Genomic DNA, 27,434 nt, shown 5'->3' with positions numbered 1-27,434 from the left:
TGGTCTGACCATGATTGTGCCATTGGCCCTCTCGTTTCTTCAAAATGGATAAGGAAGCTTAATTACATAGACCTGTAAGAGTACAAACTAGGATTATTAAAATTCATTATACTGGGGTAATATTTAGCATCAGACAACCAAACACCAAAGCCAGCTGTCTGTCAAAACTGCAATGTGAACACAAAGTCAGCCCAAGATAGGATCCCAGCTGAACTCACTCACTTTACATGGAGCTTTAATGGTGCCCAAATGTTCATCACACAAGAGCCAACCCAAAGGAATATTTCCACTTACCACATTTTGCAAAATAGAAATATTATTTTTAGGGATTCCCTGTATATTTGAGGAGAAAACTGTGTCATTATTGATCTCAATGCATATTACAGATGGATAACCAAGCAATGAAAAAGAACCCTTGGTTCTGAGGAGAATGATCCAAGATGGCCAATCGATAACAGCTCGGGATTGCAGCTCTCAGTCAAAGTGCAGAGAACTAGAGGACGCCACACTTTCAGACAAATTCTGGTCACTCATGGAGCAGAAGATCCCGAGTGGAGCAACCACACAAGTCGCCAGCGCGACTCTTAGTGGCTGGCGCAGCGGTTTCGCTGGCACCTCGGCACAGCAGCTCTCAGAGCAGAGTAAACAGGGCTGGCTCCCCTTCTGACTGAGGCTTGGAGGACCCACACGGGTCCCCAGCACGACTCCTGAGACTGGTGCAGCGGCTGTGATGGCACCTCAGCGTGGCAGCTCTCGGCGCAGAGTAAACGAGACTGGTTCCCCTTCTGACCGAGGTTTGGAGTCCGGGGAAGGCAGAGTCGCCCATTACGGACACAAGAAGGAAGCCAGACACGAGAATCCTGGGCAGAAAAGCACCATCAGTCTTAACGCCGCTGTTCTGGCCCTGGGAACTAACAACTTGGACGTCCAATCAAGAGACCTAATCTGAAAGTTGGTAATTTCAAAGACGACAGGAGGATAAATTTACAATGATGGGAAGAAACCAGCGTAAAAAGGCTGAGAATACTCAAAATCAGAACGCCTCTCCCTCTAAAGATGATCACAGTTCCACATCAACAATGGAACAAGGTTTGATGGAGAATGAGCGCATCCCAATAACAGAATCACGCTTCAAGGAATGGATAATAAGAAACTTCTATGAGTTAAAAGAACATGTTGTAGCCCAATGTAAAGAAACTAGGAACTTTGAAAAAAGGTTTGATGAAATCCTACTGAGAATAGACAACTTAGAGAGGAATATAAGTGAATTAATGGAACTGAAGAATACAATACAGGAACTCCGAGAAGTATGCACAGGTTTAAACACTCGAATTGTTCAAGCAGAAGAAAGGATAATAGAGGTCAAAGTCCAACTTAATGAAAGAAAACAAGAAGACAAGATCAGAGAAAAAAGGATAAAAAGGAATGAGCAAAGTCTCCAAGAAATGTGGGACTATGTGAAAAGACCAAATTTACATTTGATAGGTGTACCTGAATGCGACGGAGAGAATGAATCCAAGCTGGAAAATACCCTTCAGGATATTATTCAGAAAAATTTTCCTGAACTAGCAAAGCAGGTCAATATTCAACCCCAGGTAATACAGAGAACACCACAAAGATATTCCTCAAGAGAAACCCTAAGGCACATAATCGTTAGATTCACCAGGGTTGAAACGAAGGAGAAAATACTAAGGGCAGCCAGAGAGAAAGGTCAGGTTACCCACAAAGGCAAGCCTATCAGACTTACAGCAGATCTCTCAGCAGAAACTCTACAAGCCAGAAGAGAGTGGGGGCCAATATTCAACATCCTCAAAGAACAGAACCTTCAGCCCAGAATTTCATATCCAGCCAAACTAAGCTTCACAACTGAAGGAAACATAAAATCTTTTATGAACAAGCAAGTACTCAGAGATTTTATTACCACCAGGCGTGCTTTACAAGAGCTTCTGAAAGAGGCATTACACACAGAAAGAAACAACCAGTATTAGCCTTACTAAAAATATACCAAAAAGTAAAGAGCACCAACATAAAGAAGAATTTTCATTAACGAATGGATCAAACAGCCAGTTAACATCAAATGGCAGTAACCCTAAATTTAAATCTACTAAATCCCCCAATCAAAAGACACAGCCAAAACCCAACGGCACATTACATCCAGACCTGTTTCACATGCAAGGATACACAAAGACTCAAAACAAAGGAATGAAGAAAGATTTACCAACCAAATGGAGAGCAAAAATAAATAAATAAATAAAAAGCAGGAGTTGCAATTCTCCTAGCGGATAAAATAGATTTTAAAGCAACAAAGATATAGTGGTAAAAGGATCAATACAACAACAAGAGCTAACGATCCTAACGCCCAGATACATAGAGACTTAGATTCAATGAGACAGAAAATTAATAAGGATATCAAGGACTCGAACTCAGATCCGGAACAAGTAAACTTAATAAATATTTATAGAGCTCTCCACTTCAAATACACAAAATATACATTCTTGTCAATAACACATCACACCTACTCATAGGTTTAAATGAAACATTGATTGGCCATTATTAATACCCATTTTTTTTCAGAATAAAGCAATATTTCCATTCACCCTCCCTCCCTCTCTTCCTCTTTCTGTCTCTCCTTTACTCATTTTTTTTTTTCTTTCTTTCTCTCAGAAAAAGAAATCAACTTGTAAACCTCTAGATCCAGGTCGGCAATGTCTCTCTCATTGCTTGAATTCCTTCCTTCCCTCCCTTCCTCCCTCCCTCCCCCGCTTTCCTCCCTTCCTTCCTTCATCCCTTCCTTCCTCCTTCCCTCCCAAAAAAAAAAAAAAAAAAAAAAAAAAGAACCCTTGGTTCCAAAGTCTCTGTCTCTGTGCTTTTGTGGATTTGAAAGGACTGTCATGGGGAATTCAAAATTATCTCCACCACCAGGAGAAGAAAGGAGGAGGAATCTGGGGAAAGAGAATGATAACTGGAGTGGGGCTGTGTACTTATAACCCCCCACCCACCAGAAATTTCATTTTTAAATGAAAGCACCTGCCAAGTTGGTTAAGCACCACACTCTGGAGGTAATCTGAAAACCACTGCTCTAATTTCAAACTAAGGCTCAAAGAGAAAGATACTCCCTATGGATAATGAAGGCAATATTTGGTGCAGAGACCCTGACCTCAATCTAATGTGAGCAACAGATTTGTTATTAGCATTGCTTTCAAAATGCAAATAAATCACTGCCCTCTAGGGGGCACAAAATGTCTATATTCAGAGGTACAGCAAGGTCCTGGGCAGTAAGTGGAGAACAGGATCTAAGACTTAGTTTTAGTCCTTGTCCCTTTACCTACTTACTACACAGACAACACTGACTGACTTTCTCAAAGCCTGATTTTTTATCTGTTGTTTTTCAATGACAATTTCTGCCTATCTTACAAAGTGATTGTGGGGAGTCAAATAAGACAATGACAGTTCTTTTTTAGACTTAAAGGCCCTACTAATTTCTAGGATTTATCCCCCAGCCCCCCATATAAGGTAGGGTTGAGACTTAGCCTATATGTAACTTAATGTATCTGGATCAGAAATCAATAGTTCCACTTAGCATATTTTGCAAAGTAAAAGATTTTTTTTTAGATACTCCTGGTATATTCTAGGAAAAAATGGCATCATTATTGCTTTCAGTGCACATTATGAATCGACAATTGAGCACTGAAAAAGAACACTTCGTTCCAAAGTCTCTGTGCTTACAGGGACCAGAAGTTACCTGGAACTTCTTTCTACAAAATCCCAGACCTCTGAGGCTACTTTTTTTTTTTTTTTTGAGATGGAGTCTCGCTCTGTCACCCAGGCCGGAGGGCAGTGGCGGGATCTCAGCTCCCTGCAACCTTCGTCTCTCAGGTTCAAGCTATTTTCCTGCCTCAGCCCCCTGAGTACCTGAGTAGCTGGGATTACAGGCATACACCACTACGCCCAGCTAATTTTTGTATTTTTAGTAGAGACAGGGTTTCACCATGTTGGTCACACTGGTCTTGAACTTCTGACCTGGTGATCTGCCTGCCTTGGCCTCCCAAAGTGCTGGGATTACAAGTGTGAGCCACTGTGTCTGGCCTGAGGCTACTTCTTTTAATGATATGGAACAAAAGCAAGAGTGACAGAGGAAGTACTGCAGAATAGGTCTGTGGATGTCACCTGATCACTGGGAAGGCACGGTGATTAGTTATAGATAGAGACCAGACATAAGGTGGAGAGGAATGAGCCAAAGGAGAAGCTAGGCACTCCCTACTTCTAGTTTTCTCCCACTGTACCCACCATTGTTTCACCTTGCAGAGTTAAACCAAGGGTGGGAATAAGCTCACCTCTTTATGGGTAGGGTTGCCATTGTGTTGACCCTAATCTCCTGTTGGGCTGATACCCACAGTCATGGAAAGGGGGGGGGGAAGTTGAAAATGCTCTCAGGGGCACATGACACCAGCCAGAGTGGGATCAGAAGTCTCAGCACTTCCTGGGGGTTCTGCACAGCAGGAAGGAGTCACTTTAATCTCTGTCTGACACTGGGTTATCATGAACTTTATCATAATCAATACAGATGAACTAGAATTAACCTTCCTTTAACTGGGAAGTTACAATTAACTAGGTCATCTGGTTAACTGAAGTTAATTAAAAAGGAAAATACACCCCTGCTTTAATCTTTTTGGTTGAAAGTCTTTTAAAATGTGCATCTTCCCTTTCCACTGAACCTTCACAGCACACTCTTGGCATTCACCAAGATTCACTGCATGTGAAGAAACTTGAAGGTCCATCATGTGGTCATTTCTAATTTTGCTGGCATGTAGGAGTAGACCATTTAGCTGATGAGGGCACCAGATTGGCATCTCATATTGACTGTCCGATCCTGTAGTCATCATGAAGGCATGAGCTCTCACACAGCAAGAAAAACTATTTCTTAGTGGAAAATCACCATCGAGAGAGAGAAAAAAAACTTCAGTGAAATTTGAGAAGGTGGGTTAACTTATCTTGTATAGATAAACATGGGAACCAGATGGTTTTTGATGAAAAAAAATGTGATTTGGGGAAAAAATAGAAGTCAACATAAATAATTCTGAGGTTGCAAAGAGGTTTCTCAGAACATAGCCTTTTTTTTTTTAAATGTTGAGGGTCTACTATACAGACAGAGAAACATAAGTGGTTTCTGGATGACTGAGGATATGGTGGGGTCTTAGTATCATTACCCCAGCAATGTGATAAGGGATACAGATTTAGAGAGTTGAGAAAATTGGACTGTGTTCTAACTGCAGGGCAACTTAACAAATAAATTCCCGGTTTAGTCATTACTTGCCCTGTGAGTCCAACAGAACAACCTCTGAGTTGAGGTTGATTGATTAAAAACAAACAGTTGATTGATCATTCAGATTTATTGCATTCCATTTAGTCACTGAATTATTGTCTAGCTCTATGAGGAGTGGTTACCTCATTAAAAAGAAACTCAGTGACTACGTCACTTGTTAACAAAAGAGTTTAAACCTAATGAAAAGTTGTTTTGAAAGTTTTATGTATAGCATCCTTTGTATGAGCAGAGGTAGTGAGAATATGATCATCATATAGTAAACATTACTAGGAAGATGAGGACATGGAAGGAAAGAAGAGTAGAAAGAAAATAGGTAGAAATAAAGCATAGTATTCCACAATTTCAATTTCATTCCTGCTGTACTTCTCATCCCTCCATTCTGTTGTCAGACAAATGAGGAAAAACTCACACTGTCCTTCACTCCTACCATTTTTCCATGTGCACATACATATACATTCCTGGGAGGTCAATTCACAAATGACACCACTGAACCAGCAACACCTGGCCAGTATGTGCAAATGAGTGCTATTTGTGCAAAGTGCTCAGCCTTAGTCACAGGAGTGCCTGCTGGAGAGATCAGTTCTCATGCAGGAAAGTGACAGAGGCCAAAGGATTATTGCAAACCCCTCTGGATCTACAGAGACCCAAGACACACATGCATGTTTACCTGGGGAGCCTGCCAGAGAGTCCCCTCTGCTGACAGCGAAGGTACGAGACACAGAGACGGGCACTAAAGAGTCAGGGGCCAAGGATTTGTGAGTTGCAAAAGGAAAGATATAAACACAAAAGGAAAGAGACAAAGAACAAAGTGGGTGAGACTGTTCCTGGATCTTCACAACATCACATTTCTCTGCAAAAAGGAATCTTGACTCTGAAAACACAGGAATCGCATCCTCTTACAAAGCCACTCTCTAGAAAGACAAGAAAATAAAATGGACTTTGCTGAAAGTGATCTGAAAAGATGTGCAACACATCTTAGAGAGAATCAGAGATGCACAAGCACAAGCTGAGCCCTGTGGGGAACATGTAGGCAGCATTCATTTTGAGCCAGCAAACATGCTGGGAACCCAGCACTGCGTTCCCACCAAGCTCTCCCATCTGCCATGGAACTCAACTGCCGAGGGCACCTGCATAGGCATGCAGAGTCCTGAAAGGAAAGTGTGTACTCCTGTTAGGGGCATCCTTGAGGAAGCAAGATCCTTTCTCTGATTCCTAGGAGCTCCCTCTGGTCACAGTGTTGGCAAGGAATTGTGCATTGCTAGGGGATAGGGAAACAGTTAGAACACTATATCTAGCAGTGTTAATGTGAATCGACTTGATGAATTAAATCATAGCCACTTCATAGTAAGTACCAGTGGTCCAAAGCATCCCTCTATTCCCTTTTCCTTCTCTTTCCCCACAGAGTGTGAAACGGTGCTGGCTAACACTTGGGGGCCTGGGTGGAGTAGCGTGTGTTGTAACAGTCCAGTCCCTCCCCCATCAAGTGGTGTCTGGGCACGGGAACCATGGGAACCTGTCTTCATCTCTCTTATCTGATCGTTCCCAGAGTCCTTTTAAGGAGCTAAATGAAACCAGACTGTGGATGATAGCATACTGAAACAGGCAGCTTCTGCAGTTTTATTTGCTACACCAAATGATTTTATTTGAAATTACCTACTTGATAATCCTTTACTCTGACATGAGATGTTAATGAATATTAGAATGGGCCTCTAATGTTATGAGACACACTGGAGTTAAGAAACCCACTATTCTCAAGAAGAATCATAGTTCTAAATGTATAAATGTATGTACCAAACTGTATACATTGTATACAATGTATCATACAATGTATAAACGTATACATCAAACAGATAGGAGACTTGTTTTCTCTACATCTGTACACTTGTGTGTACACCTATTCCAGCTACCGTGGGTTCCTAGCAATCAGAACCAAGAAGAAGACAGTGTAGATTATGTTCCCTTCACCTCATTTAGGAAAGCCAGAGACTACTTTGTAGCCTCAAGTTCAACTTTGAAGCATAGGTCATAGTGCCAGTATTCTAGCAAACTCATCATCTTACTCCTCATCCTCAAAGACTGATTAAGCTACAGGCTAGTGAGTTTCAGAGGCAACTCAAGACCCTACAAGATTTTATTGCCGTTTAGCTTAGACTGAAGTTCTCCCTCAACCTATATATAGGCTGAGGTTCTTGGCAAGTGAAAGATGCTGGGTGGCTTGACCATGGGCTGAGCATTCACTGGGGATAACTGTGGGGTATGGCTGGCCTTGGAAGTTACTTCACACTTCACCACACTAAGTATGGATTTGGGGAGGATGGACAATGTCTTTTTACCCCTATTGGCTAAGAATATTTCTTTTTCCTTTGGAAGGTTTACAAAGATGCTCAGTAACATGGTGAAAGAAAGGGAAAGAGTGTTATGCTTCTTTTTAGTTAACTATTTTTAAAGGAGAAATCAATGTTGCAACTTTATTTCTCTCACTGATACAACTGAAAACTTTGGAAAGAACTCGAGACAGGAAGGTAGGAAAGGAAGAAATCAGATAACATCTTCCTTCTACTTAAAACAATTTTTTTTTTTTTAAGAAACAAGGTCATATAAATTGGATGGGCTAGGAAGCCATATGTAGGTCTTTTTTTTTTTCTCTCAGAATTTCCACCTCTTTTGGTCTTCTGGAAGAAATCACAGACATTTCTAGGTAACATATTAGAATCCCAGGAATGGTTGCTAAAGTGATGGATGATGGAGATTTCCTTTAGAGAACTAAGGTTTGCCCAAGTCCTGTAGCCCGTCCCTCACCTACCCAGAGTTTTACTGAGCACCGATGCTTCCTTCATCAACCTTGATTGAGATTTGTTGGCTTAAGTATAACAATGTGCCAGGGTCTTTTCAATTTTACAGATATCCTACAACTTAAGCTCTGCCACTCTTCAGCCTGGGCAGGTACTTCATTTCAGCCACTGGCTGGGCTATTACACTGTAACAATTACACTGTAAATTGTGCCACTATTTCCACTTAGAAATTGTATTCCAGAATATGATGGATCTAAAATCTGTATTTTATTGTGCTGTGTGAAGTGGCCAGGACACCAGGAAGCATCTTGGCAGGTCACCAACTTACAGGGCGATTTGAAGCAAGTCATTTCCTTAGTTTCATCCATCTTGCCATGTTCCAGGGACTATGAGATCAAGCTCTGGGACCCTCTGATAATTCCCGTAATTATCAGAGGATTTATGGAAAATCCTTTTTTATGATGAAAGACCCTAATTGGCATTGAAGGGGCCACTGTAAGCACTAACAGCTGAAAGCAATGCAAAATTCAACTCTGTGAATCAGAAAGAATAAATCTAGAGAAATAATTCTTTCTGGATCACACTTTTAATCACAAGAAATGCCATGCCCTTTAAACACAAGTGCAGTAACTACACAGGAAACAGCAAGAAGGCACAGCACAGAAGGGGCAGAGCAAACCAGCCATCAGCCTTGTGCCAGCCCCCACCAACAGCATGCACGGCCAGCTGGCAAATACCTCTCAACGAACTGAGAGGTAGAGAACAAGGAAAGAGAAGCAGATAAGCAATGTATTGCCCAAGGGTGGAAATTATATCCCCAAATCTTGCAGTCACTTCTTATTGAGGACAAACCCCACAGATGCAATAATAGCTTCTGAGAACTTTCGAGTAAATGCTATAATTAGTGAATTATCATTGCACCGAAGGAAAAGCTGAACCTCTGCCAAATCACCTGCCTGCATTTCCTGGTGGGTGGCAATAAGTAGTGCCTCCCCTCATAACCCCTGCATCCCCCAACCATTCATCATTTGCATGTGAGCAGAGAAGCCACAGAAAACATTCCAGACACATAGAACCTAAGCTCCCATGGTCTGCGGGTACCTGGCAGGAAGCAGTGTTCCTGGCAGAATATTACAAAGAGGTTGCCAGCATTTGTCTTAGCCCCAGCCCAGGCTCAAAGTGATCGCAGTCCAGGTCCCAGAGTGGGCTGAGGCAGGACCACGATGGGGAGGATGAGGAAAGGGGTTGAGAGATACATACGAAAGACAGAAGATCCAGCCAGACTTCCAACCTTCCGCACGTCATTATCTATGGATAGAAGGATGCAGTGGGTTTCAGAGGCAACTCAGAAAACACATTTCTTATGGGGATCTTCCTTCTTCTGTCTACCCCCAGCACCAATTAACCCTGTGAAAACTAGGCAATTAAATGGAACAAGTATAAAAAGCAAAATAAACTTGTCTTTTCATACTGAAATCTGTCACCCTAGATTTGTCACTAACAATAATATTACTGCTTTTTACAGTTCAATTTTTTGTCACTTTTTTTTAAGCACTAACTGAATGAAAAGTGATTCATACACCCATCTTGCAGAGGAAGCAATTAAAGCCAAGGAAGTTAAATGGCTTGTCCAGGGTGATTAACAAGAGTCAAAAGAGGAGTCAAGACTTGAACCCCTATGCTTTTTCTACCATATCCCATTACTTCCCCAATAAACAAATGGAAATTAGAATACCTGAGCAAGCAGTGGTCATGATGGCTGGGACGCCATAATAGGTAAAGGCTCCATTCTCAAAGCGAAGGCCTTCCTTACCAACTTCCACCTCTACTTTACCCTGGGGGGAAAAAAAACCAGAAATGTATTATGAATGTGTATGAGCATTTCCAGTTCTACTATGACCAGAACCCTAAGCGTTTCTGCTTGGATAATAACTGGACTAGACCCATGTTCTTATCACAAAGGAATGTTAATTCTTTTATTTATTTATTTATTTATTATTGCATTTTAGGTTTTAGGGTACATGTGAAGAACAGGTAAGATTGTTGAATAGGTACACACATGGCAGTGTCGTTTACTGCCTTCCTCCTCCTCATCTAAATCTGGCATTTCTCCCTATGTTATCCATCCCCGACTCCCCACCCCCCAGGAATGTTAATTCTTAATTCTGTCCAGATTTACCTTTCAAAAAGCACCTGCAACTTTAGTAGCTCTTTGCAGTAAATTCAGTGCTTCACTGTTCATAAAACAGCATCCAGTCATGAATAGCCAAGCTCTCCTTGTGTACTGTAATGGCCCTTCCGTGATGCAAGCCAAAGCACCAGCTAATCCAGGGCCTCATAAACTATCCCACTGGTTTAGTCTGAGATTGCAGCATTTTTAAGTCAGGTCAAGAGAAAATCTAATTCTGTGTGAAGCTTGTTTAATTCATTGCCAATAACAGTGATAGCTAATGTGTAATGTATAGCATGCATGGATATGACACTGTGTTATATGCACTGTGTAGATTCTCATGCATAATTAGCTCATGCACAACCCCATGAGACCCATACCATTTTTATCCCCAGTTTACAGGGGACTCAGTTTTGAGGCTCAGAGAGGTTGAATAACTTGGTCAAGGTTAGTTAGGAAATGTCAATAATGGAATTTTAAAGCCACATTTTTCAAATTTCTGAGCCTACACTCTTTCTACTACATTTTATTCCCTCCATGTTTTATTTGAAAACTGTTAAGTTTATTTTAAGCATAAGACATGAGACTATGTCATCATGATATTATACAATGTAACAGGATTATTGTTGATTTCCAACAGTGAAGCACATGACTCCACTTTTTGGAGAAGAGAGGTCATTTTATTAAGAACATTAGGAAGGATATATGTGAGGCAAATTAGTGTCAGAGCAGAGAGGCTGGAGGTGGACTGTAACAAAGAGACCATTTCTAAGTTCATGTGAGCTTAATCAAGACTTTAAAATACAATCACTGTATTTAGGAACCACAACATTATGTTAGGAAGGGACGGGGAATCAGAGTTAATGGTGAAGCCAGACAGGGCACCAGTAGTGTTACAAGCTGCAATCATGTCTGACACTTATCTAAGACAGGCCTATCCAGGTATCCAGAGCAGAAGGTGATCATACTTATGTGAGCACTGGGAAGTTGTTGCACTTCTTTGAACAGGTCATTTCCCCCCTTCCTGGTCCTCTCAAGGGTGAGAAGTTTCCAGGAACTGCGAAGGCTAAAATGCAGCTGATAGAATGAATGTGTCCCATGCGCCTCCAGAGAGCAGAGCAAGGACCAATTTGGAAGTCAGAGATGGTGAGATTTCTGCTAAACATAGAAGAGTTTATAGAAGAGTTGTCTAAAGTTTAAGAGGCAGTGGGCAGTTTCATTTCAGGGGATGTTCAAGCAGAGATGAGAAGGTATTATAGCTTCTGCAGAGCAGCAGCTCTGGAAGTTTAGAAGCAGAGCCCCTCTATTGGAGAGGTATTCACCCCACCCCAAACATCGCTGAGTTGTCAGACTAAATGTCAAAGATCCCATAACTCCCAGGACATTAGTCTTCTATGTCTAGGCCCCTCCTGTGGGTCATGAAGAAATGTCCACTCATCTGGCCTTGTCCCTGAGGCAGCCAGCCAAGTCTTGGAACTTGGTGCTGAAGGAGACATGCTATTTATTCACCCTGGATATGCTGTCTTCTGGCTCTTAAGAGATTCCCTGGCTTTCCTACTCACCTGCAGAAGCAGCACAAAGTAGTCCACAGGGCGGTTGCGCTGGTAGAGGTAGTGTTCTGGGGCCTTCTTGTTTTTCTCATCAAACTTCAATTCCTGGATCACGTTGGGATGTTTCAGGAGCCGGAGCAGGATCTTCTCCGAAAGGTACAGAGACTTAAATGGCTCCACTTCTAGAGGAGAGTAAGTGGGGAAGGTGGATTCAGCAACAGCTGTGTCCCACCCATTCCAGCAGTGGCAGCTGGGAGGAGTCAGAGTGGGCACAACTAGGGCCCCCTATGCATGTACCTGGGCACCAGGCTGGCAGGGCTTCTGCAGTTCCTTTGGAGTGGAGGATCCTAATCTCAAGTGTGCATCTCAGGGCCTTACTCATGTCCTCTGGAGAGTGTGTCCCTGCACTGGCATCTCAGGAGAAACAGGTCTCCATTTTGGAAATGGCTGTTTTGTTATTAATTTTCTTTGATTTTATTTAAAATTGGGCATGGATAACTAAGTCACATAAATAACAAAGACTTTAATGCTATAATTGAATGAAATGCAGAGAATTTAATCTGGCTTATTTGTATGACATACATCTGCTGAATGAAATGAAATCCCAGGTTAATAGAGACAGGCAATTATTTAATAAGTTGTCAATAATATAAAGCATCATTGCATCATATTTATATATTAGAGATATTATTTATATTACATATAGTATGTTAAATAGAGCTGCTTTGCTCTGGAAAATCAGAGAGCCAGTAGTTAAATCTGTATTCAGAACTAGAAATTCTACCTTAAAGAAGCTCCAATTTAAAATTTTTTGCTCTTTAGCACCTAAAACAGGGCTAGCACTCATTATATACTCAATAAAATGTTAGATTAATTAAATATTGAACTTAGTGACAGATATGATCATTCTAGATCAGCAAATTAATAAGGCATTGTTGGTCAGAGAGTTCAAAGAGAAACTTTACCTTTTTCACAAGAAGGAGTTTACCCTTGGATTTTCTCACTTCTTTTCTTTCTAAAGATTCCAAGATTCACAATCCACTTCCGTATTTTAACAATTCATAGCTCACAGGCTTCTATGACCCCTGGAGGCTACTGGACCCTAGGGTCTTGTTGTTGGGTGGGACACAGCCTTTCCCTCCCCTACAAATACTCCGGGGAACCCAAGTCTAACAGCAAAACAGCCTCAGGCTTCAGCCAGGAAGTGAAAAGAGAAAAGTACAGCAATGGTTTCTTTAGCTCTTTTCTCTGACAGAAGAGTTGAGTTATACTTATTTCTTCCCCTATAAAATCAGACCTGGGGCTCAATCTGACAGTAGGTGGCATCCCTTACCCTATCTAAGGCAACCTTCTTGCTAGAACAGTGGTTCTCAATCCTGGCAGCACATAGGAATCAGGCTGGAAGGTATTAACAAGGATTGGTGCCTGGGTTCCACCCTAAAGATTCTGTTTAGGCTTCTCTGGAGTGGAGACTTGAGTAGGCAGTGTAAGGCCGGTTGCCTAGGAGCTCAGACACGCCCATCCCTCTCCCCACCTGAAAATTACGTCACCAGAATACGCCCATCATCTAGTTCCGTCTTGGAAATCCCCTCTGCACTCAGCACTAAGCTCTGCACCTGGTACCTAGCCCGCCTTGAAAAATCCCCTCTGCACTCAACACTAAGCTCTGCACTCAGCAACTAGCCTGCTCACCGGAAATCCCGCCTACCTACCAATAGCAGCGTGCCACATCCATGTCCTGTTTCTCCATAGCCAATCAGAACGCCTTCCCTCCCTATAAAACCCCAGCCTGAGAGGCTCAGAGCATGACTTCTCTGGCCTCTTTCCCCGGGGATAGAACCTCGCCCAGGAGCCGAATAAATTGGCCTCTAATTGTTCTCATGCAGGCCTCAGTTTCCTCATTTTAAACTCAGCAATAAGCCTCACAAGACAATAACCCTTACAGGCAGAGTCTTACCTGTGGCCATGAAGCGGTGTGTGGCCAGCAGGAGCTGTGGTGAGATCTTCACCCGCATCTCTGTGTCCGAAAGCTTAAACAAGGAGAAGTCATGCCGCTTCCGTTCCCGGTGCGGGACCCTCTGCTTTTTCCGATTATCAGCTGTGGGGTCACAGAGGGCAGATTGCAGCTATCTCAGAATCACCGTTGGTCTTTGAAATTTTTCCCAGAATCACAGGGGACAGATAGAACATTTCTGCAGTGTCAACTATGGGTGACATCACAACATCACCCAGCAAGTAGAAGGATGTTGGTAAGGGATAGACAATGAGAGATTGCCATCCTTGTTTCAGTGTTTTCCGCACTTAAGGGGTGTCTAATAGAAAAAGCGGAAGGCTGGCTTGGGGTACGCAAGTCTGGGGTTCTGGTGCTTGTCCCCTTAATAACCGTGCAACCCCTCTAAGCATCAGAGTTTTTGTTTAATCTGTACAAGGAGGCTAATATTTAATACAGCTCTTGTATTCATCTTGTACAATTATTATGAGACTCCAACTGGAAACTCCCTGTGAGAATGCTTTTACACAAAGTCATACAAACACAAGGGACCTGCATTCTTAGTATCCAGAAGGTTGCAGGGGCCCAGGGAATTTCTGACTCTGTCCCTCTCCTTTCCCCTGAACTGGCTTTACCTAGTTTCCTGCTGCTTATCTGAACCATGCTCTGAGTGACACCTGAAGCATGCCACACAAGGGAGGAGGGTGGCCATTACCTCTTATCTCACAATTTCCCTGCTTCAACCCCAGTCCCTTCACTGGGAGAAAAGGAGAAAATATAAGGAAGAAGAGAGGAGAAGAAATTGAGATTGGAACTATAATCTCTAAAGGTGGGCTTTCTGGGTGGGGGCCTCAGGCAGGGTCTGGTACCTCCCAAGAGCCTATATATATCAGGCATGTAATTATTGGTTGAAAAAATTTGCTTTTCCCAATTTAATTTGTTCATATATTCTTTTTAAAGCTTGTCTAAATATATCTACTTTTTTTTTTCTTTTTCTTTTTGGTAAAGAGAATGTTTTCTTTGGTCGTTTCTCTTTTGCTTTCTGAGTTTTGAGTAAAATTTTGAAACTGCTAACCCATCTTATCTGCACTAAGGGGAACAGGGAAAAGGGATTTGGATTTTCTTCAAACTTGGCCTAAAGAGAAACAGGGCTGTGAGGGAACTTATGGTGCCGGCTGAGTGGATGCAGTGGGAATGAAAGGGAATGAACCCTTGTGGCAGGAAAAAAAGGCCCCAGAATCTGGCTCCCTGGTATACCCCCTCTCCTTTTGGGGCTTGCTTTTGGGTTTCCTTCTAGAAGGGACAAAGTGCCCTCCTGCTGGCGCAGCTCTTCTGTGGCCTGCTCGGACTCCGGGCCTTTGCAGTCATCTGGTCCCTGCTTTGACACTCCTTTTGCTCAAGTCACAATGGGGAGACCCAGACCCAGGTGTCCAGATCACGTAAGACGACGGAGTCATGCAAGAAGAAAGACAGTATCACTGGCTTCTTGGCCTTTTCACAGCTCTTAAAGAATCATGCCAGTAGCTGATTTATAAGGTAGAAAGACCCTAACCTCCTCCTGTAGAAAGAGGATTGCTCAGCAAAAGAGTAGCAAATATAGGTATTGGCCCAGGTCTTTTCACTCTGGAACTAGTGATCAACTTTCTGATTTGTATGAGTTTGCCTAAATAGCTCCCCTTTACCCCATCAGATTGCCACTAAACATGGCATCATTAGGGAATCATTCCTCTGATTTCCCCCTTTATTCCTTAGATTTGAATAGTGTATGTTTGAAGGCTTAAGGTTGTTCAAACAAGTGCCCTGGGGGGAGCTTACTCATGTATCAGCACCTAACACCTTGGTGTGAAGGTCTTCACTCATTTATTTGAGACACTTGGAATTCTTCTTTTTTTGAGAGTCTTGCTCTGTCACCTAGGCTCCTAGGCTTAAGTGCAGTGGCACAACCTCAGCTCACTGCAGCCACAACCTCCCAGGCTCAGGCGATCCTCCCACCTCAGCCTAAGAAGTAGCTGGGACTACAGGCATGTGCCACCATGCCCGGCTAACTTTTGTATCTTTTTGTAGAGATGGGGTTTCACCATGTTGCCTAGGCGACTCCTGAGAATTCTAAATGAAGAGTGGCTGGCAGAGGTGGGGGAGGGAGAGAATATTTCCAACCTCAGTCCCTACCTGAGGAAGACAGGCCCAGTAGGGGCAAGCACAGCAGTACCAGGCACCATGACTCTACTGTTCATCTTTTTGTCAAGGCCTGGCACACCTTTAGGGTTGATCTCTTCTTAGTGCAAAAGAAAGGCACTCTTTCTGCACTGCTGACTGCCTTATGGTATCAAAGCTCTTTCTACCAGGAGCCAGTTTTTGAAAGGCTGCATCTCACCAACTAAGGACAGAAGTCTGAAATGAGTTCTCTGAGAGGAAGAAAAGGATGGCTATCCCATGAGATGAAATTCTGAAGAGGAAATACTTTCCGGCCTAGGGAATCCCATGGACTTGTATAACATTCCAATCCTAGAGACAAAGCATGCCTTTGTAATGTTTGCAAGCAAAACTTTGATAAAGTTCAGTAACCCGAAGTCATCACATCTGGATAGAAAAGTCCATATTGTTCCTGAGTGAGGGCGTTAGGAGGGGGAGTAGATCAGAAAGAAGGAAGCAGAGACAAGAGCAGGGATCCTGGCGGCTGGGGGAGAACAGAAGCCCAGGCCCAGGCCATGCACTTACTGTAGAGATCAGTTTCATCCAGGATCTCTGACTTGATGATCTCCTCTATGATATCCTCCAGTGTGACAATGCCCATCACCTCATAGAAAGGGTCCCCTTCTCCCTCATTATTCACCCGCTGGACAATGGCCAGGTGAGATTTTCCTAGAGAACAAATGAAATCACAGTTAAGTATCTGGGACATTTTCAGAGATCTTTCTTTGTGAGAAAAATGATACAAAGTTGCTGTCTTACCAATATCAGGATTGTACTCATCCCAGGACCTACTTAAAATATGACATTTTAATGCAAGTGCTTATAAAAACAAGCGCCTATAAATGCAAACCTTATTCTTTTAGATTTGTGTTTCTATTTAGGGAAGGAAGTTACCTAATATACTCAAAACCAGTTAAATTTTTCTTTGAACTTTTATGTATTAGAAAGTATGTGTTAGCTGATCTAATATATACTAATTGAAAGAGCAAGAATTTACAGTCAGAATTATGGTAGAAGTCATTCTCCTCCTCTAAGTCCTTTTCCCCGCTAACTATTCCAGTTACTATTCCTTGGCAAATCATTTAATCTCCACTGAATTACAATCTCTCATCTAGAATCAGGAAATAATGCCAGTGTGTGATTTTAAAACATGGCCCCGTAGTATGCCTCCCACGGAGAGGTGTGGTCTACAGCCCTTTGCCGTGAATCTGGGCGGGCTTGTGACTACTTCAACAAAAAGAGAATGGGAAATGAATGTCTGTTATAGGACTTCTGAGGCTAGGTCATAAAGGCATGTAGCTTTTGCTGCAAGAACACTGTAAGAAGTCTGACTACTACCCAGGAGGCCACATGTAGGTGCTTAGGTGCCAGTCCCAGCTGAGCCCACCCTTCCAGCCTTCCCACCAAAGTGCCAGGCAGCTTGGCAGAAGAAACCATCTTGGAAGTGGGTCTGCCAGTCTCAGCTGATCCAGCCCCTTGTTTCACTCCCAAGCCTTTCAAGCAGCTTCCACCTGTGGACCCAGACACTGAGAAGCAGAAATAAGCCATTCCCACTATACTTCTTTGGAATTCCTGACTCATAGAATCTGCGAGCATAACCAAATAGTTGTTGTTTTATGGCTGTAAGTTTTGGGGTAGTTTGTGAACAGCAACAGTAGCTAGAATAATCAATACGTATAAGGTGACTGTGGAGTTCAAATGACATAGTGGATATGTGAAAAGACTATAAACTACAATGTGTCACTGGCAGAGACTTCATAGCCTTCATTTTTATTGCCCGATGACTGAATAATAATAGTTTATATTTATTGAGCTGTTACTATGTGCCAGGCATTATTCAGATAACTCTATATTTGTCTATTTAATTCTCATAACAACCACTGAGGTGAGTACTATTCTCCACATTTTACAGATAACAGAACTGAGGCACAGATTGGTTAAGTAGCACGCCTAAAGTTACACAGACTATAAGGGCAGAGCTGGATTGCAAATCGAGGTAACTAGGCTCAGTACAAACCTGGGGACTGAAGTTTTATTTGACAGTCTAGCTTCGTATCAGTTTATTTTCTTCTGCTGTATAGACACATTTCCTAGCCCTTTTTCTGAAATGCAAATCTGTGTGGTTCTTTTTTCGTGGCTCAGAGACATTTAAGGAGAAAATCTAGGGTACTGACTCAGATGTTATTCTTGAAAACAACAACAAAAAGCAAGTTCATGTTTTATTAGTACCCTTTATAAGTTCTTGCTTTGCCATTGCTAAAAATATCAGTCAAGATGAGTCATCGGTTTGCTGGAGGCATAATTAACCACTAAAATGTAAATGAACTTCTATACCAAATATCTGAAATCACAAGATAGCTACCCCTTGGAGTTTTTAAACTGAAATGAAATTGGAAAGATGGCATTTGTATCACCCAAGAATGGGCTCTAATTTTTTGCCCACCTTCAACCTAACCTTCAGTCTACTTATATACTGATCTGGTCATGCCACAGCCCTCCTTGAAAACCCTCTATAGCTCCCTACTGCTTACAGAATCAAGTCCAGGCTCATTAATTTGGTATTATATTATCAAGATTCCACAATGTGGCTCTTCCCTGCCTAACTGTATGCCCTGCTCTATCCTCTATTCACTCTATACTCCAGACATACCAGGTTATAACCACTTCCTCAAGTTCTCTTTCCCATCACCGCGATCCCCACCATGGCGGGGTGGGGGCTCTAACCCAGGTAGCAGCTCTCCAAGAAAGCTCTTCCAGATCTGCTCCATTCTGAATCTGAACTAATCTCTCTATTACAGCATTTATCACAATTGGCTACTTCTTGTAATTAGCAATGTGTGTGACCTATACTAGACAGCATTTCTTCCTGAGATCATGAACTATTTTAGGACAAAGGATCATATACTTAAATAAGGTTCCCTCCATATATCGGACAGCCAATCAGTGCCTGATGAACAGAAGACTAAATAAAAACTCATAGTTTATACAATAGGTGATATTAAACCCAGATACTAAATAAAGCCTTTATTTTTTGATAAAGTATAATAGTATGTTTAAATTAAAATTTAAACCTTTCATCAGTGGTTCTAAAATCATCCTTCTTGGAAACAACTATATCCTACCCAATTGGGCCAAAGTACTTTGTAGCTTAAATTAGATTATGTTAATTGTTAGAATGTGCTCAATTTAAAGTTTTTCATTTGTAACACATTTTTCTTAACTTATGGCACCTATTCTCACTTTTCTGCTAACATGTGCTAGCAGATGACAAAACAAATGACTAGTATAATGAGAAGCCTTGGAACAGTGATTTCTTAAAATTTTTTTCTACAATTTTTTTTTGGTAATGTGAACCCTAGAATAAATATACTACAGCCATACTCCCTACCACTAAGATGAATTGTTCATATGATGACATTAAATTGACCGTTTTTGATATTTTATAAAGAGTACTATAATTTCCATGTTAAAAAGCCACCACTGCTCTATATTTTGAAACTTCAGTTTGAGGACACACTATGCTATCACCAAGGAATAGAGATTTTAAGTCCTAATTATATAACATTTAAGATAATGTACCTAGGCAATCTATTTAGAAACACTTTATAGTTTACCCTTAGCCTCTAAGCTTCCCTCCAAAGCCTACAAAAAAATGAAGGAAACCATTTCTTCTTAAGGACAGACTGGGATGGGAATTGTCAATCACAATCCTTATTCTGAGTTGACGCTCACAGGGATAAGGAAACCAACTGTTTCCATGGCACAAAGACCTGAGGTCCTCCCTCTCATGAAAGGTTGGTCTTCATAAACCCTATGCCTGCCCCTCTCCCACTCCCTTTCTGGGCGCTAGAGGTGCTGGGGGTGGCCCTACATGAAGCCAATCTTGAGACATGAGCAAGTCACTCTCTCCTGCCACAGCACTTTGTACATATCTCTCTATTGGCATTTATAATAACAACAATAATAGCTGTTATTATTATTATTGAAGCCATCTTTTGCTATGTACACTCTATGGGCCAGGCACAATGTCAGGCACTGCACACACATTATTTCACCCTGGTTTTCTTCTATTTATATGATCCCCACTCCCTCCAGTGAAGGTCAGCTCCCTGAGAGGCAACAGGTATGCTATGTCCTATTTAATTCTGTTTCCTCAGAATCTAGAGTAGCATCTGGCATATTATCACTAAGGAAATACAAATCAAAATCTTACATCTCATAAAAAGACAACTCTAAAAGTGAGCAAAAGATTCGAGTAGATATTTCTCCAAGGAAGACAAACAATTGGTCAATGCATATGAAAAGATGCTTAACATTGAAAAGTCAACAAACAGTAGCTGATAACCGGATATCCACATACAAAAAAAAAAATGAAGTTGGATGCCTACCTCACACTATACATAAGAATGAACTAACAAGGGATCAAGCACCTACATATAAGAATAAAAACTATAAAACTCTTAGGAAAAAAATAAGATAAAATCTTTGTGACATTAGAGTAGACAAAAAGTGGTTTCTTAGGACACACAAAACGCAATCAAACAAACATACCAAATGGACTTCACCAAAATTAGAAACATCTGTGTAAAATGTGCTACCAAGAAAGGTAAAAGACAATTCACAGAACGGGAGAAAATATTTGCAAATCATTAGATGAAGGACTTATATCCAGAATATATAATGAAATATTACAACACACAGAAAACTAACTCAAAAAGTGAGCAAAGAATTTGAACCAATATTTCTCAAAAGAAGTTATACAATTGGTTAACAAGCAAATGAAAAGATGCTTAACATTGTCATCATGAAGAAAATTCAAATCAAGATGCTAATGAAATACTTTATACTCACAAGATGGCTATAATAAAAAGACAGTAATAACAAATGTTGGTTAGGATACAGAAAAATTAAACCTCTCAGATGTTGCTGGTGGGATTATAAAATAATTCACTCAATTTAAAAATAGTCTGGTGATTCCTCAAGATGTTAAACACAAAATTATCAAATGACCCAGCAATTCTACTTTTAGGGAAATGAAAATATATGTCCACACAAAAACTTGTACACAAATGTTCAGAGCAGTATTATTCCTAACAGTTTAAAAGTGAAAACAATCCAAATGTTTCCAAACAAATAAACAAAATGTGGTAAATCAATACAATGGGATATTAACCTGCCATAAAAAGGAATGAAGTACATGCTACAACGTGGATGACCCTTGAAAGCATTATGCTAAGTGAAAGAAGCCAGCCACAAAAGGCCATATGTTGTCTGATTCCATTTATGTAAAATCTCCAGAATTGACTAATTTACAGATGAATAAAGTAGATAATGGTTGCCAGAAGCTGGGCAAAGGACAGTATTGGGCATGGCTACTAGTGAGTAAGAGTTTCTTTTGGGGTGGTGAAATGTTCTGGAATTAGATTCTTAGGGGTGCTTGCACAACTCTGAATATACTAAAATGCATTAAGTGTGCACTTTAAAAGGATGAGTTTTATGGTATATGAATCTTATCTGAATGAAGCTATTATTTTTTAAAAAGAAAGTCAATTGAAAAAAATAATAACCCATGCCTGAATGAGCAGGAAGTTGGTACGGCTGAGAGTTACAACCTACAACACAAGTTGAGTAAATGTAGGGACGGCTTCATAAAGAGAATGGGTTGAAATGAGAGAAATGCTGGTTTGCACCTGGGTAATAATTTAAAGCCACATTATTATTTTGTGCTCTAGGATGTGTGGAGAGTAAAAATGGTCTCCCGCAGATGAAGCCACTGGGAGACCAGAAATAGGGGAGAAGGCACCATATTATGAGTTCTGTGCAGGTGGAAATGGTGAACAGGGATGAGGGCTTGAACACAGATGGGAGGGGGAAAATATGAGAACAAAGAGCTACTGGCCTGGGACATAGCAGGTTCACATCTTTCAGAAACCTCATCAACTCTCAGGGAGGACTTGTGAATATTACAACTCCTAAACTGGGTCCAACTGGTGCAGTGGGGGCTCAAATATCCCAAGCATTTCCATCTTTCTCTGGGCAAATGCTAGTGTCTAGACATTATTTCTCCTCTCTACCTGTTCACCATTTCTACATTTACTTCCTAATGGCATATGTAGCAGAGTGGCTTAAGTTTTTGCATTTCTCTTCCACCTTCCTACGAGATTCTGTGAATGGGAACTGTGACCCTTACTGTTGAGCCATCCCTCTACAGACTAGCAAAAATTCTCAAATGCTTTCTCACAACTGTTAGTCCAATCTTGGTCTCCTTCCAACTTTCTAGAAAAGTGAGATGCCTGTGAAATAATTTAGGCTAATAATGTATCTTGAGTATACTACTGTACCATTGAACATCAATAGATAAGAAATCTCTGGGCTGAGTTGAACAGTGGGCTTTATGAAAATGCACTTGCTAAAAATGAAAGCTACATCTGTCTCTGAGGTGTAAAAAACATATTTAACTCTGGACTCGCTGGTGTCTCACTGGATCTGGTGTCTCACTTCAGATCTGGTGATTACAAACTCTCTGGCCTCTGGCTTGAATTTCTGCCCTGTTCCTGGTGATCAGCCTCAACAGGAGCCCAGCACTGTCCTGATGGTCTGTTGACAGTTGCCTTTCCTGATTTCTACCAGCTGTGAATTCCTCAAGCCTTGGTTTGCTTCCTTCAAGCCTTGACTACTTCCTCCTTGCCCAGCCTACAATTTACAATCTCTGGCTCCAATCCTGCCCACATCTTGATGAGACACAACAAAGATGATCTGTACCTGACCTGAACTTTGTTTGTACTACAGTGTTAGGAGGCATTTGGGTGAAACAGGGGAAATAATCCTCAATGAAGCCTCAGGGATTGGAGGCATACTTCTCTAGGATTAGCTGATTTTTATTAGCGATCTATTTTTCCTCTATTAAACGGGGCCACCTGGTAAGACCCTCCACTCTCAATGCTTTGGAATGCATTTCACCTAGTTCAGTGGTTTTCAATGCTGGCTGTGCATTAGAATTATTTGAGAAGCTTTAAGTATATTCCATTAATGTAACTGGATCTCACACCTGGAAATTCTGATTTCATTGGTGAGGGGATGGCATCAGACCCTGAGGGAATCTGTGGGGATAGCTCCCGTGTGAGGCCCCCTGGGAAGCCCGGACACAGATCCCCGGTTTGGGGAGTTGAGCTGAGGGAAAGCAGGAACCGAGAGAGGGACTATGTTATTCTAAATAATTAACAGACATTACTTTATGGATATGAGGACTTGGAGGCAATGTGTCCACTTTCAGCTCCTTATGGTTTATTGCTTGATTGTGTTCATTTTGGACCCTTGTTACCTTCATTGTAAAATATTAACTTAAGTATTTACACTTGGTAACTTACTTATTGTAACTTACTGGGCGTAACTGTAACTTACTTACCTTGACCTATTGGGCGTAACCTACTTACTGGGCGTAACCTACTTACTGGACTTAACTCACTCACTGGGCGTAACTTAGTGGGCGTAACTTGCTTACTGTAACTTAAGTACGTTGATCTGGCGTAAACAACTTTGACTTCAGAAAAGTATATAATGAAACGTATTGCAAAAATAAAATTGCTGCTTGGACACAGCCTAAGCCAGCCCTCCAGACTCCGCTTTCCTTTATTCTTTCACTTTCGCGCACTCTGGTTGAACGAGACATCTACGTTGGCGGTCTCGGGGACTCCTGCAGGTCGGTAGTCCCCCGGCAGATGTGCCGGACCCCAACAAGACCCCCAGGTGAGTCTTAACATTTAGCCAAAGTTGAGGACTACTATCTTGGCTTGTGACATTGGTTCTCAAAGTGTGATTCCTGGACCACCAGCATCAACATCACTTGAACTAATTAAATATGCAAATTCTGGCTGGGTGTCGTGGTTCATGACTGTAATCCCAGCACTTTGGGAGGTTGATGCAGGAGGATTGCTTGAGCCCAGAAGTCTGAGACCAGCCTGGGCAACATGGGGAAACCCTGTCTCTATGAAAAATACAAAAATTAGCTGGGCATGGTCGCATGTGCCTATAGTCCCAGTTATTAGAGAGGATGAGGTGGGCAGATCACCTGAACCTGGAAAGTTGAGGGTGCAGCGAAGTGTGATCGTACCACTGCACTCCAGCATGGGCAGCAGAGAAGATTCTTTCTCAAAAAATAAATTTTAAAAAATGCAAATTCTCAGGCTCAGCCCTAGACCTAGTGAATCAGAATCCCTGGGGTCATAGCCCAGTGATCTGTGGTTTAATAAGCTTTACAGGTAGTTTTGATACAGGCTAAAGTTTGAAAACCACTGGTTTATGGGTAATTTGTCACTCTGATTATGATGAAGAGAAATAAGTACCGAGATGTCAAGTAAATCCTGGTCCCTTTGGTGTACCTAGCTTAAGGGTCCAAAGATAAAAAAAAAGTCACAAGATGCTAAGTACTCATGAAAAGAACCTCCCAAAACAAAGGGTGGCTGTAGTGGCAAGATGATTAATGCTATCTCTTATATAGTGTGAGTGGTTATAGTATTTCGTTGACATGGGCAAAAAGTAGTAATTGACTATTCAACACTGGGTTTGGGAAAGGGTCTCTTTGTAGCTTCTGTACCAATCTCCTCTGAGACAGGCTTGAGATACCACATTACCTATTAGGCTCTTTCACATCTGAGGTCAGTAAAATTACCCATTACTGAAGGTCAAATTGGAGTTTTCCATTGCCCCAAGAATCCAAAGGGCAGTCCTAGTACTAGTTACTGGCAGTGCTCTGCCTAAGGTTTTATCACTACCTTGTATCAACATACCCAAACTACAAGTCAGATTTCTTTGAAGATGATGAGGTTTTCAGGCATTACTTTTAAAGCAGTGGTTCTCAAACGGAGGTGATTTTGACCCCCAGGGAACATTTGGCCATGTATGGAGATAATTTTGGTTGTCACAACTTGGGGCAGGGAATGCTACTGGCATTTGGTAGGTAGAGGCCAGGGATGAAGCTAAACATCCTTCAATGCACAGAACAGTCTCCCATCACAAAGAATTACCTGGCACCAAACATCAAAACTACTGAGGTCAAAAACCCTGGCCTGTTGTGTGGGTGGGGTGGGGGAAGAGAGAACACTAGGAAAAACAGCTAATGCATGCTGGGCTTAATACCTAAGTGATGGGTTGATAGGTGCAGAAAACTACCATGGCATACGTTTACCTATGTAGCAAAACTACATCCTGCACATATACCCCAGAACTTGACATAAATATTTGAAAATGTACAGAAAGGCAGTGGAAGCAACATCACAACTATATTTTGATATTTGAAGAAGCTAAAATAGCCTCTAAAAGTCTCTGATAAATATAGCCTAATCTGTTCTACATGGTTTAGGCACATCCATAGACAGGAACTCTCAAGGACCCTGTTAGCATACCTCCAGTGCCTTGGGGGAACAAAAAAGCAAATAATCAATTTGCTTCCTCCCTTCTTCAAAAATAGCTACAGCACTTCGGTAACTGTTCCCAAGATAAAATATAAAAGCTAGGAGGAAAGTATATTGCTTGGAAATAGAGAACTAAGCAAAATTGTTTTGTGGTTTCTGCCTCACTTATGACCTTCACCTTATAAAATATAGTAGCTTTTGCTAAGTTCTTCTTCCTGGTGTGCTTGCAGCATCCTTTATTTGTTTGGTAGGCAGCACTGTGTGTCTCCTCTTTCTTAATTTGGTCTTGGTGACTCAGTATCAATGGAAATGTATTTTTTGGAGCAGCAGCATGAACACTACCTGGGCCTTTGTTCAAAATGCAAGATCTGAGGTCCCATCTCTGCCCTACAGAATCAGGATCTTGCAGGGTGGGGTAGGGCCCAGACAGCTGTTTCAATGAGCTCTCCAGGTGATTCCTAGGCATACTAAAGTTTGAGAAGCACTGCTCTTAACATGTACTACTCAACGTGTGGTCCTTGGATTGGAAACATTGGTATCACTTATGAGAGCTTATGAGAGAAGGGGAAATTCAGGCCTGCCTGTTAGCTTTCTGAATCAGAATTTGCATTTCCTCCAGACCTCCAGGTGATTCTCATGCACATTTGAGTATGAGAAAACCTGGGCAAGACTACCCTAGTTCTCTTCCCACCCTTATGACTGGTACTTTTCTGTTTGCATTGTGGATTCCTTTTTTTTTAAATCCTCATCTACAGATAAATATATCTTAAAGACTTGGAGTCAGTGATTCTCAACCCTGGCTACACGTTGGAGTCACCTACTGATGACTATGTCCCACCCACAGAAAGTCTGATCTAATTGATCATGGATGAGGCTGGGACACCGGCATGTTTAAAACTTTTTCAGGTGATTCTAATGAGCGCTTCAAGTTAACTTCTGCTCTGAAGGCAAGTGATTTCAGCATTTCCAACTGAGGTACCCTGTTCATCTCATTGGGACTGGTTAGACAGTGGGTGCAATCCACAGAAGGCGAGCCAAAGCAGGGTGGTGCATTGCCTCATCTGGGAAGTGCAAGGGTTGGGGAGCTCCATCCCCTAGCCAAGGGAGGCCATGAGGGACTGTGCCATGAGGAATGGGGCACCCCGGCCCAGATACTACACTTTTCCCATAGTCTTTGCACCCCACAGATGAGGATATTCCCTAGGGTACCTACCTGCCTGGGCCCTGGGTTTCAAGCACAGCACTGGGTGCCATTTGAGCAGACACTGAGTTAGCTGCAGGAGGTTTTTTTTTTTTTTTTGTACTCCAATGATACCTGAAATGCCAGCAAGACAACCGTTCATTACCCTGAAAAGGGGGCTGAAGCCAGGGAGCCAAGTGGCCTAACTCAGTGGATCCCATCCCCATGGAGACCAGCAAGCTAAGATCCACTGGCTTGAAATTCTTGCTGCCAGCACAGCAGTTTGATGCTTGAGCTTGGTTGGGGGAGGGGGGTTCGCCATTACTGAGGCTTGGGTAGGTGGTTTTCCTCTCACAGTGTAAATAAAGCTGCAGGGAAGTTCCGACTGGGTGGATCCCTCCACAGCTCAGCAAAGCCACTGTAGCCAGACTGCCTCTCTAGATTCCTTCTCTCTGGGCGGGGCATTTCTGAAAAAAGGCAGCAGCCCCAGTCAGGAGCTTATAGATAAAACTCCCATCTCCCTGGGACAGAGCACCTTGGGGAAGGGGCGGCTAAGGGCACCGCTTCAGCAGACTTAAACCTCCCTGCCTGCCAGCTCTGTGCAGCGGATATCCCAGCACAGCACTCAAGCTCTGCTAAGGGTCAGACTGCCTCCTCAAGTGGGTCCCTGACCCCCATGTATCCTGACTGGGAGACACCTCCCAGTAGGGTCTGACAGACACCTAATACAGGAAAGCTCTGGCTGGCATCTGGTGGGTGTCCCTTCAGGATGAAGTTTTCAGAAGAAGGAACAGGCAGCAATCTTTACTGTTCTGCAGCCTCTGC

General features: G+C 42.1%; 1 protein-coding gene across 7 annotated transcripts in view; it reads right to left on the bottom strand.

Moving 5' to 3' along the window:
• CNNM1 (cyclin and CBS domain divalent metal cation transport mediator 1) overlaps positions 1-27,434 on the bottom strand; it is a 74,874-nt gene that overhangs the window by 20,537 nt on the left and 26,903 nt on the right. For 4 of the 7 annotated variants that reach the window (XM_035268744.3, XM_003734507.7, XM_078346238.1 and 1 more), the window contains exons 2-7: positions 16,545-16,688; positions 13,794-13,934; positions 11,849-12,018; positions 9,852-9,951; positions 9,377-9,424; positions 5,991-6,053 (exon numbers count right to left, since the gene is read on the bottom strand). In XM_035268744.3, coding sequence (XP_035124635.1) covers positions 5,991-6,053; positions 9,377-9,424; positions 9,852-9,951; positions 11,849-12,018; positions 13,794-13,934; positions 16,545-16,688 — 666 coding nt within the window. The remainder of the gene's footprint in view (positions 1-5,990; positions 6,054-9,376; positions 9,425-9,851; positions 9,952-11,848; positions 12,019-13,793; positions 13,935-16,544; positions 16,689-27,434) is intronic. The other 3 variants (XM_002756510.7, XM_078346239.1, XM_003734506.7) reach the window with 1 other exon arrangement.

This window comes from Callithrix jacchus, chromosome 12 (assembly GCF_049354715.1).
Source record: "Callithrix jacchus isolate 240 chromosome 12, calJac240_pri, whole genome shotgun sequence".
NCBI lineage: Eukaryota > Metazoa > Chordata > Mammalia > Primates > Cebidae > Callithrix > Callithrix jacchus.
Note: the sequence above shows the minus strand (reverse complement) of the source record. Positions and strands in the feature narration are given on the sequence as shown.